General features: G+C 35.8%; 1 protein-coding gene across 1 annotated transcript in view; it reads left to right on the top strand.

The window, feature by feature from the left end:
- Positions 1 to 12,461, top strand: part of Tanc2 (tetratricopeptide repeat, ankyrin repeat and coiled-coil containing 2) — a 306,319-nt gene that overhangs the window by 28,523 nt on the left and 265,335 nt on the right. Inside the window, exon 2 of the mRNA XM_042055015.1 lies at positions 5,665 to 5,754. Within this exon, the coding sequence (XP_041910949.1) occupies positions 5,688 to 5,754 (67 nt within the window). The 5' untranslated portion in view covers positions 5,665 to 5,687. The remainder of the gene's footprint in view (positions 1 to 5,664; positions 5,755 to 12,461) is intronic.

Genomic DNA, 12,461 nt, shown 5'->3' with positions numbered 1-12,461 from the left:
TCCTCATAGTGCCTGTTAAAGGCTTATACTTAGTTTAATCTTAATAAGCACCAAATAAATAAAAGACCAAGAGATATTTTATATATTTGTAGTTATTCCTAGAAAAGACCCAAAGCAGTGGACCATCTGTTATGTTACATATCTTAGAATCAGAAAAGCATTGCAAACCATAAGAATATAATTTTTGAAGAATTTTCCCCAAAGCATGTGCTAAAATTGAGAGGCCCAGGCCCCCACAGATTTAGTGAGTCCATATATATCCCTAGCACAACCCCTAAGCAGCCTGGCTCCAGGTTCTGAGACAGGGAAAAAAACACACCCTGAAATTGGACCAGAGCCCGGGGAAGAGACTCTTTGTCCCTAAGCCAGAGAAAAGTCCCCAGACCCTGAAACCAGGACCAAAAGAATTCACTAATCCCCTACATTCAAAGCATACCAAAGGTATTCTCCCTGGTCCAAAAATTAGAGTAGAAAAGATAAAAAGAACCAAAGAAAGAAACACAGTTTGTCCCCAGAATCAGAGCCATTTCTGCTCCTGACACAAAACCGACCAATCCCTGAGCAGGGAAAATGGGCCAATCACTGAGCCCCCTAGAGACTAGGAATTCTGCTTAGGAAGTTACTGGCAGTTGGGAATTCCCCTCTGGCCTGGAAATTCCATTACATCATAGGGGGTAGCCAATCCCAAGACTGGAATTCTCCGCACCTCACTGGGAAGCCCAGCCTCTTCCCCTATATAAACCCTCTTTTTGCTGATTTTTGTTTTGTTTTGTTTTTCTTCTTCTGTGCTTTCCCTGTTGCTGCTGCTGTTGCTGCTGCCTTTTCGAATAGACAGAGGGACCTGAGTTGGGACCTGAGTTAACTTGCAATAAAGACTCTTTGCTTTTGCATCACAATGGTTTTATGGTGATGTTTTGAGGATACAGATTTGGGGGTAACAAAAATGATATATTAGTCAGGCAATGGTGGCACACACCTTTAATCCTAGCACCCAGGAAGCAGAGGCAGGTGAATCTCTGTGAGTTTGAGGCCAGCCTGGTCTACGGGAGCAAGTTCTGTGACAGCCAAGGCTATACAGAGAAACCCTGACTCCAAAAAACAACAAACAGAAGTTGCTTTGCAGTGTTAATTAATGTTTTGGTCATTTCTTTATATTATTTATGAGACTTTTAGTGCCTGGACTTATTCCTCTAGAATAATAGTTTAACTTTATAGACATACTAGATATGCTTTATATAGCTTGGAGAAACCAAAGAAAGCAAGTCACAGGGATATTGTATTTCCTTAAGGACACCTCTTTTCATGTGACCTTTCATTGAGCTGGTGACAAAAGAGTTATGTAGTCTAACATTAAAATATATTTTATTAGATGGGAAGTGATTGAAAGAATCTAAAAATCTAAGCTCTCAGAACGGATTTTGCATTTTTTGGTGTATGTGTTAGTGTCATATAGTGGGTACATTGTAGATAGATAGGGAAATTTTCCGAAGAAACAGTTAACTTGAAAGCCTCCACTCTGATACTTTAACTACTTTGTGGAGTTTCAGAGAATTTTACTGACTTAGTAATTAAAATTTGTGCTGATTTCAATGATTAATAAATACTTTGGGGCAGTTAAAGCATTTTGAAGCTAGAAATGATGAGCAAATGTGTGTCACATTGAATTTTATTTATTTCACTTTTAGTCCTATATGCATCTCCTGTGGGAATTATATAAAAAAATTCTGTGTATTCGCTCACAAGTCCATGGTTATAATGTCTTTAAATGCATAGATTGAAATACTATAAGAAGACCATACTGCGTATATTCCCTTGACTTGTTCTTCTCTCTTAGTGATAAAAATTGTTTAGATTTTCATTTTAGAACAAAGAGACATGCTATGTCTTTTAGAATCATGCATTATATATTCTATGGTTTATAGTAGCTCAGTGCTAAGATTTAAATATTTCCCTGTTAATAGAGTCTCCCTCCAACTGTTTCTTTTCTTATTCCTTCTTTTCTTTTAAGTATTTTTTATTTTTGAGAGTATAATTATATAATTTCCCTCTTTTCTCTCTCCATACCCTCATATATACTCTCCTTGTTCTTTCCAATTCATAAGATCAGCCTTCTCTGCATTGGTTTGATGTGGATAGTGATATGCAGATAAAAATATAATTGATAAATTTAATAAGTGTACTTTTTTAGTGTTTCATGTGTTTAGACATTATCTATGTAACACTGAATTAAACAACTTATCTGCCATCCTAGAGCTTGTATTTAGTAGGGAGTTGACATTGAACAAATGTGGTTTTTTTTGATTTTGTGTGTGTGTGTGTGTGTGTGTGTGTGTGTGTGTGTGTGAAGGGCTGTATATCTGCTCACCCTCTCAGGGGACAGAGAAAGATACTGAGTATCCTGCTTTATCACTCTTCCATATTCTTTCTTTAAGACAGTGTCTCATGTCTATCTAGGGTTAGGCTGGCAGTCAGTCCTGTTCCAGTCCCTACAGGGCTAGGGTTTTCACATGGCTAGTAAGAGCTGAAGTTGGGTCCTTATTGCTCTCTAACCCACCGAGTCATCTCTCTAGCATGGAGATGAAGTTTTAAAGAAAAACTAAAGCATAAGAAATGTGAATGAAAACTTTGATATATGAATCTTACCACACAGTTATCCCCTTCTGGAGTTTAGGAAGCTCATCTTTTTTTTTTTTTTTTTTAAATCAGTCATTGGCTGAGAGTCTTTCACAGTGAGGACAGTGAGAAACTTTCTGGACTAGGCTGATTTCATTGAACAAAGGGTCGTTTTCAGAAGTGAGGAACAGCTATAAGTTTTAGTTAATACACACATAGCCAGCCACTACTTAAATTATAGTGTAGTGAGTCTTTCTTTGTCCTGCCAGCCAGTTTCCAAATAATGGCACAGAGGCTTATTAATTATGAAAGCTCGGCCTTAGTTTAGGCTTATCCCACTAGCCCTTTTAACTTAACCCATTTATTTTAACCTGTGTTCTGTCATGTGGCTCATTACCTCATCTCTCTGTACTACTCATGTTGCTTCCTCCTCATCTGCCAAGTCCTTTCTGTCCCTGTAAGGCCTGTCTATCTTCTTCCTAGCTATTGGCCTTTCATCTTTTTATTGCACCAAGCATAGCAACACATTTTCACTTAGTGTAAAACTATCCTACAACCGTATATAGTTACCAGTTTTGTTTGTTTGTCTTGGGGGAGGGGGTGTTTGAGACAGGATCTTACTATGTAGCTTTGGCTGACCTGGAACTCTATCTGCCTCTGCTGGGATTAAAGCCATGCACCATGCACCATGCACCATGCACCACAGGCTGAATTCTGTGGTTAACATTTTGTTGTGATTACTTTAATCTCACATCTGCCTGTGCATGTCCTCATCTGTCTATATCATTTGATTGCTTTTATCTCATATCTGCCTCTGCATGTCTTCATCTCTCTATAATTTTTGATTCATTCCAATGTAAAATATACTCTATGGTAAGATCTTGCTAAATATTTAAGCATGAGATCATTAGAGTTCAAATTTTGTTTATTTTGTTCTTTTGAGGTAAAATTTACATGTAATATGTAAGTTTGCTGTAAACATTTGTTGAGTTTTGACAGGTGCATACATCTGTGCATTTCAAGGTCCATTAAATGAAGAATATCACAAATTATAGTATTGTTGTTATTTGCAGAAAAATGATATCTTAGAAATTTTAATTTCATTTACCCTACTTCTGCCTTTTAGGGTGTTGTCATCATTTTAAGGTTGCCTTTGTTTCATTTATTGTAGTGCTGGGATTGAGCATGGGACCTTATGTATATATTGGGAAGCTCTGTACCACTGGTCTGCTTTCCTAGCTTTTTACATGTATTTTAAAGTTATCAAGCTTTTGATATTAATGCTATTTTGCAGTCCATATGTACTAACATGTTAACCCACTCTATGACTTTTTACATATCTGATTTTTAAGTATTACTGTCTTATTGAAAGAACCCCATTTTGGTGTTTCTGCTAGTCATATACTGTTTGGTTTTGCTTTTTAAAAATATTATTATTTTATTGTTTAAAATATTATATTATTTCATTTTCACTTTGTGAAGAATTTTAAAATCTGAGATAGATTTTTTTAACATTTATTTTCATTGTGTATGTATATAGGCATGCTTGTGCAGTGATTCATGTGTGGAGATCAGAGGGCAATCTAATGTCACTGGCTCTGTCTTTTGCTATATAAGTTCCAGGAATGAGGTCAGGTCTCCAGTTTTGGTGGCAAGTACTTACAGAGGCTGAGCCATCTCTGCCTGAAAATAGACCTCTTGATTGGTACCTACTTTCAGTCAGAATCTTTTAAACAACCTTTTACTTAATCTTTATTAAACAGTGCACAGTTCAGTCAATTTTAGAAATCTTCCATTGTCTTCTATCCTTCATTCTGTTGAAAGTCATCTCTTAGTCTGTTGATTGTTACTATTTTAAATAGTGTAGTTGTTTCAAAGATTTTTTTCCTGTTGTAGATGTTGTTAGCACTTTGGCTATGATTGCTTGGTGTTTTCGTTTTCATTGTTTTTTTTTTTACAGCCATAACTTCATGTATCTGATTTGTTAGAAAATTCTTACTTCTTAATGCCTCAAATATAACTTCTTCCTGATTTTTTTTACTCTGAATTTTCAGTTATGTGTATGCTACAACTTTTCAGTGGACTGCATATGGTGCTAATATTCTTTTCCATTTTTTCTAACCTTTCTTTGTGATTTGGATATTTTCTGTTGATGTAAGCTCTTAATGTTTGTGCAGTTTCCTTCACGGGACACATAGAAAAGAAGAGCAAGGATATAGTTGTGGCAGTTGGGCCACAAGGGAACATGGAGGCAGGCTTTGTTTATTTTTGTATACAACATAAAAAGCATGTTGTTGTGATTGTTTAGTACAGAGGAGAAGAAAAGTTAAAAGGCAGATGATTTTTTTAACTTAATTTCTTTATTGAATCTTTGGAGATTTTACATCATGCACCCTAATTGCACTCACCTCCCAGTCCCTTGTGTGTTGGGGAAGAAAGTATGGGTGGAGGGAGACAGGGAAATTGTTCCAGAATTGGAGAGTCAAATGAAATGTAGGATGTATTTATAGCTACTTAATTATTTCTGTGAATCTTTAGTGCTGTTGTTACTAGAAATTTTGAGGATTCTATTCATGGTTGCCATAAGATACTGGGGAAATTAGGGTCCCCTATTGAGCTTCTTAGTTTCATTAATAAAAAAAAAATTAAGACTGCACTCAAACAGAAGTGTGAGGATAGCTTTATTAGAGTTTAAAAGAAAACTCCCAGGACAGGCAAGCTGTAAATCTTGACAACTTCCTGGAGGAGGAGAATGGGGAAGAAAGGGGGTGGGGAAAGCCATGTAGTTTGAGTCAACTAGTGTGGAACCAAACGGTGGCCAACAAGCTACATGGCGAAGAAGGGAGCTTTAGAGAAAGAGTGAAGCCCAAAGTAACAGAAAAAGCACAGTTATGTTCTGGCTGGCATTGGAAAGAGAGATAGAAAGAAGAAAAAGGAAAAGGTGTAGCTATATACACAGTTCATTGTTGATATGCTTTTAAAATTAAACTTACAAGTATTTTGAATGGAAAAATGTCTTGTTAAACTTATTTTTCTTACTTTCTTTTATAGTTTTATATTAAAAGAGAACAACCATGTTTCGAAATAGTCTCAAGATGCTTCTTACTGGTGGGAAATCAAGTCGGAAAAACAGGTCAAGTGGTAAGTGACTACCGTACGCTTACCCTTTGATAGTTTAAAAGTACAGACTGCCTTAGGGGTCTGAACTATTGCCGCCATTCTTCAAGATTTTATAAGTAGTTTATTAAATTTGGAACATAAGGTTTACATTCTTTTTTCTTTTTTGGGAGGGTTTTGGAGGCAGGGTTGGGTTTCTCTGTAGCTTTGGTGCCTGTCCTGGAACTTGCTCTGTAGACCAGGCTGGCCTCTAACTCTTAGAGATTCACCTGTCTGTGCCTACCAAGTGCTGGGATTAAAGGTGTGTGCCACCACCACCCTTTAATTTATATTTTTATATACTGCCATAGCCTTTATTAGAAGGTAGGAACACTTCAATATTTATCAGCAACAGTGCTAAAGAAAAACTGAGGAAAAGTGCTTATTTCTATTTTATGAGAGAATAATATTTCTGAACATTTATTTTTTAAAACTCTAGACCTATATTTATTTTTAAAATTAACATAAGAGTTTATTATAGTAATAGATACTCATAGTGGAAGAAACCATGAAAATTAGGACTGTCCCCATAGATTTATATAGAGAGATATAATTATAGGTGCCATGGTACACCCATATAATTCCAGCATTCTGGAGGCTGAAGCAGCAGGCTCATGAGTTTAAGGCTGGTCAGTCTTAACTACCTAGGGAGTTCTAGCTCAAAACTGGCTACAGAGTAAGATACAGTCTCAAAAGAATTCAATGTTTTTATAAGTGCTAAAGTTTATGAAGGGTTTTGTTGTTGTTGTAGTTGTATGTGTATTTGCTTTTATTTTTAAAGAACAGGATAATTTGGGATTTTAGGTAAAAGAAAACTTTTGGGAGATGATTTGAACATAAATGTACTGGGTATGTTATTGAAGGGTGATAGTCTTTTTGTATTTTATAATGTTTTCAACCATTTCTCTTTAGTTTATAAACTTACATTCTTAGTTTATTCATTATTACTCATTTCAAATGTTGTAATTTGTATTGTGACTTTTTGAATCTTCAGATAGTTAACATTTACTAATTTCCAAATATTTGTTGGTTTCCTGGTTATTCTTATTTTGACAGAAACAACTACACTAACTAAAGGAAAATGTTTCTCACTTTACTAACATCAGTAGTTGTGGCCACAGTTCATTTTAACTCTTTGTTAGATACTGGCTGGATATTTTCCATTCAGCTAAAGTAATTGTACCTGGAGTAAGCACAGGACCCACAGGTTTTGGTCCCACAAGATGCCTTACACTTTTGCTGCCAGTTATCAATGGTAGATTCCTAGTTTACCCTCAACTTCTGATTGTTTATCTACTGGAGATTCCTGGAACTTCTCCTCAGGTCCATTTGCTAGAACAGCTCGAAGAACTCAGGAAAAAAGCTATTTAAAAGATGACTGGTTTGTTGCAAAAGAGTATAGCCTTGTAAACAGTTCATTGGAAGAGCTGGGTAGGGTGGAAGACTGGGAACAGTCTTGAGCTTTCACATCCTTTTGAAATTTGCCACCTCTCAACACTTCCATGTGTTTACCAACCCAAAAGTCTTTGAACCAGGGCATTTGGGATTTTATGAAGTTTTCACTATATGATTTCATTATATATGATTGATTCAGTTCAATTCCTCTGCCAAAAAAACAAAGGCCAAGGCAAGTAGAACCTTCTGATCACATTTCCTGGCATCAATCTCTCATTTAAGGCTGTCCAAGAGCCACCAGCTACTAGTAATCCCCTTACAAGCAAATAAAACTTAAACACTTTGAAAATTCTAGAGGTTTTTCGAACTAAGTACCAGGAAAAAGTACAGAGATCAAACATATATTTATACAATACCTCATATTACTGTTGAATTCTAGACTAATTGTATTGTTATCTGATAGTCTTTTCTGTGTTATTGAATAGTTTTGCTATTTATTGAGATTTATTTTTTAATTCACATGATAAATTTTGGTGAATGTTCTGTATATACCTAAAAATAATGTAGATTCTGTATGTAGTGTATATCAGTTTTGTTGGTGATAGTCCTCAATTATTTTATATCCTTAGGTATTAACAATTGAGAAGGAGGTGGTAACACACTATTTTGTGATTATGGATTTGTTCATTTCTCCTAGTTCCTGACAGTTTTTGTTTCATGTTTTGAAGCTATCTTGTTGGATAAATTCAAACTTATGATTGTTATATCTTCCTTCACCATTATGGAAAGTCTCTATTTCTAGAAGTTCATGTTGAAAATTAGCCTTGTTTTGTATTAATATACTGCTTCAAACATCTTGATCAGCGTTTGCAATGTGTGATTTATTTCATTCACTTACTTTGAATACTACTCTATGCTTGTTATTTATAGATAGTGTGACTGATTGAATACTACTATGATTGTTATTTATAGATAGTGACTGATTGAATACTACTATGATTATTATTTATAGTGACTGATTGAATACTATAATATTATTGTTATTTATAGATAGTGACTGACTTTTTATTCATTCCAGAAAGGTTTTTGTTTTCTGTTTGTGTTAAGAAAACACATTAGCACTGGGCGGTGGTGGTGCACGCCTTTAATCCCAGCACTTGGGAGGCAGAGGCAGGAGGATCTCTGTGAGTTCAAGGTCAGCCTGAGCTAGTTCCAAGACAGCTAGGGCTGTTATACAGAGAAACCCTGCCTCGGTGGTAGGGATTGGGGGAGGATGAAAACACATTGGTTCACATTAATTCAGTCAGGAATGTATTGGGTTTTAAATATAAGACACTGCTTTGTTTTTCTACTAGCCCTTTCTGTTCTGTGCTCTTTTGTTTTTATTTCTTTTTCCTTGTTGTCTTTTGGATTGACCAAAACACCATTTTATTTTTATTTTCCTTAGTACCTTGAAATTAATGTTCTCTTGTAATTTTAAAGATTCAAATATCAATCCTTAGTTTATCAAAAATTTATATTAATTGTTACTTTGCCTCGTTTCTCGGACAATGTAAGAGCCTTCAGTTTTTGTTATATATTTGTATTTTGAGTTCTCTAAGGCCTTTTTTATTGTATAGTTGCTTTAGTGAAATACTTGAGTGAAGCATCTTCAGGAAGGAAGACAAAATATTTTGTTTTTTTTTTTTGGTATTTGCTAAGGGAATGCAATGAAGGCATGGCAGTGGGGCAACTCATACTGGCGGTGATAGCACGAGGCTGATGTTCCTTCTTTAAATAGCCAGCAGGTTAGAAAGCAGAGAGAGCCAGACTAGTTGTAGGTTAGCTACTAGCATTCTCACCCCTCTTCTCCCCCCTCCCTTCTGGGGATCTAACTCAGGGCTTTGTGCATAGTAAGTAAGCATAATCATTCTACCACTCTACACTTTGCCTTTACTTTGAAAGTCATTTTCTCTGGGTCTCAAACTAGATGGGAAATTCTTTTTCCATTAAGCACTGAAATAGTTTTTTTTTTGTCTTAATGAATTATATTGTCTCTGAAGAAACAAATTCTCATTGTTTGTCCACAGGTTCTAAAATTTTATTTTATTTTTCTTCACTTTGCCCATCAGTGTTCGACATGGTATGCTTAGATTTAAATTATTTTACCTTACTTGATTTTTGTGGGTTTCTTGTGTCTGTGTAGATCTCTCCAATTGTAGAAAATCTTGTAAAATGATTGAGTGAATAGGGAGGCCTTCATCTTCTAAACAAGGGTCAGCAAACCATAACCTGCAAGCCAAATCTAGCAGGAGTTGTAGTGGCATACACCTATAATATAATCTCATCACTTGAAAAGAAGCAGCAAGATGATTAGGAATTCAGGGTTAGCTTGAGTAACCTACCTAGTGAGTTCATGACTGTCCTAGGCAACATAAGATCCTGTCTCAAAATATGAGAAGGAAAAAAGTTTTATTGAGCACAACCAGATTCTTTCACTTACGTATTTGCTATTCCTATTCACCCAGACAGTCCACACAGACATTATAAATTTTGCTGATTCCTGTTGATCTCAGTGGGTAGAGACTTTTGCATATCAGTCTTCTACCCATGTTCAGATTTAGTAAATACTGTAGTAAATACTGTCATGGTCATACTAACTTTCATCTTAGAACGCTATAGCAGATCTCCTTAGGTCTTAGAATCTAGTTCTGAGCTACAGGGTGTTAATACAAGCACCACCACATCATCTTTTTAAATACTCATTGTTCCTTCTGCTCTCTCTTTCGTACCACCAAAGTATTTTACCCCATTCCCATTTTGTCCTTAGGATACATATCAATCAATAAATTATTGTACATTGTTTTCTCTTCGAAAATATCTTCTCTAGGGAAATTATACAGATGTTCTCATAACCATGAATGTTAACAGATTTTATAGCAATTGAGTTGATGCATAAATAACCTCTTTTCTCTTATTTGCTCTTGCCCCACCTTTTTTTGAGAAGGGGTGTGTACTAAAGATTAAACTCAGGGCCTTGCACAAGCTAGGCAATTGAGCTGTGTGTTTCTACCTTTGAGTTGTGTTTCTAGCTCAATTTTTATAAAGAACTATTAGAAACTTAGTTTGGCCAGACCTGACCTGTCCTAGCTTATTTATGCTTATGTTCTATGAGTAGTATTCAGAAAGTTTCCACTTTATACAAGTCAGTCTTTATAATACTTTGTTTTCTCCATAAGCATAACATTGACCTTGTCTGGAATAGACTTGCCGTTTATATTTGAGTCACTTTAAAATCCTCTTCAGCCACTAAAGCTGTCCTTTTGTTTCACTCTGACCCACAGCGATCTTCTTTTGGCTCGTGCTGCTGGATAGAGTGTTTATTACATGTCCATGTCTTCCCAGTGTGAAATTCAGTGAATACTTAGTATTGTTTATGAGTTTTCAGAAATGCTTTGCTACTATAGTTTAATTGTTTCAAAGATCAGATATTTATGCGTGCTTCCTGTTATTCCTGTAATAGTTCACACTACTCTATATTTTTATTTACTCATCTATATTTGTATTTCATCATAAGAGAATGTAAAGAGATCATGTGGCCAGAATTGCATTCAGTGAAGCATGTATTAGATGAGTTACCTTACATTCACAAGTGTCCCGTGTTTCACAAACAACGATAACCTTCACAGGTATTACCTCATTTCATTTTTATAGCAAGTCCACTCCGTTTTATGTGTGAGGTAAAATCTTTAGTTTAATATTCTATAGCTAGTTTGCCTGGGGATATATGTAGTTCAGTGACATATAGTGCATGTTTTTATCACACAGGTGAAATACAGTTTCAAATAAGAAACCAATATTGCATTGATTAGAAGCTCATGCTGTTCATGTTTCCTTAAGATGTGTTACTAATTGCCTTTGACTTTATTTCCTCTAATTCTTTTTGCTTCCCTTCAGTCTGTTTCAGCCATATGCCTTCTCCTACATCATCTTTTATGCATGCTGTTCCTTATGTCTAGGGTGTTAGTTAGGTCCCTTCCTTAATTAAGGCCATAACTCAGACGTCATCTTCTCATTGAGGTCTTTGCTGGTCACTAGATCTACATTTTTACATTCTTCCTTTACTTTTGCCCTCCCTCTTTTTGTCTCTGTAGCAGCAATACCTTTTTATCTTAAATATATCTTTTTTCCTGCTCTATTATTGTTTTTATTTTAGGAACATACATTTTGTGACACTCCCACCCTTGCCCTGCAATTCCCGCTCTCTCTTGACAGGGTCTCATTATGAAGCCCCGAGTGGCTTAGAACTTGCTATATAGACCACACTGACCTTGGACTGCCTCTAAGTGCTAATATGAAAAGACATGTACCACCATGCTTGGGCAGTTCATTCTGTTTTCAGCTCTTGTATCCTGTTTGTAACATAACAAGTGCTTAGTAGTGTTTGTTTTGTGAGTGCATAACATTTTAAAGAAAATAACTATGTTATCAGTATGTATAAACTATAGTTGGTCACCGTGGCACACAACTGTAGTCACAGCTATTCAGAAGGCTGAGGCAGGGGAAACTTTTTAACTCAGTAGTTAGAGGCTAGCCTGGGCAGCTTATCAAGACATGCCTAGAAAGAAAGACAGCAAAGGATCATGGTAATCTTACTGTTCAGAGATGATAAGAAGGCCAAAGAGGTAATCCTAGGGATGCAGAGGACAATGAGGAAGTGGTCTGGATAGTGTGCTTACTGCAGTTGTTGGGAAGTGACAGGACCAGAGGAAATCCTTTGTTCTGGAGTTTCTGGCTGGAGACTGGCTGTCTTCTGCATTGCATTGTTTCATGTAATATTCACAATGATCATTATTCAGTGATTGCTGTCTAGAAACATGCATTAATTTTTTTACCAGTATAATCATTTTCACTTTCTGGCCTCATTTTAAATTTATCCTTATTATAACATTAGGATTATTTTTCCTTAGGACTCTAAAACAGTTTGATACTGTAAGTTATTTTAGTGGCACACTGTAATATTTTAGTCCAAAGATTTTTTTGACTGTCTGCTTTTATAGTTTGTTAATTACAGAGTTTGCAGTTTCTATCTTTGCTGATGGAGAAGGAAGACAGAAGAAACTCTGCAAAAGTTTACACTATCAACACAAGCCTTTTTGTGATCCATTTTATTTATTTATTTATTTATTTATTTATTTATTTATTTATTTATTTATTTTGGTTTTTTGAGACAGGGTTTCTCTGTAGCTTTGGAGCCTGTCCTGGAGCTAGCTCTTGTAGACCAGGCTGGCCTCGAACTCACAGAGATCCGCCTGCCT

This window comes from Arvicola amphibius, chromosome 4 (genome assembly GCF_903992535.2).
Source record: "Arvicola amphibius chromosome 4, mArvAmp1.2, whole genome shotgun sequence".
Lineage (NCBI taxonomy): Eukaryota > Metazoa > Chordata > Mammalia > Rodentia > Cricetidae > Arvicola > Arvicola amphibius.
Note: the sequence above shows the minus strand (reverse complement) of the source record. Positions and strands in the feature narration are given on the sequence as shown.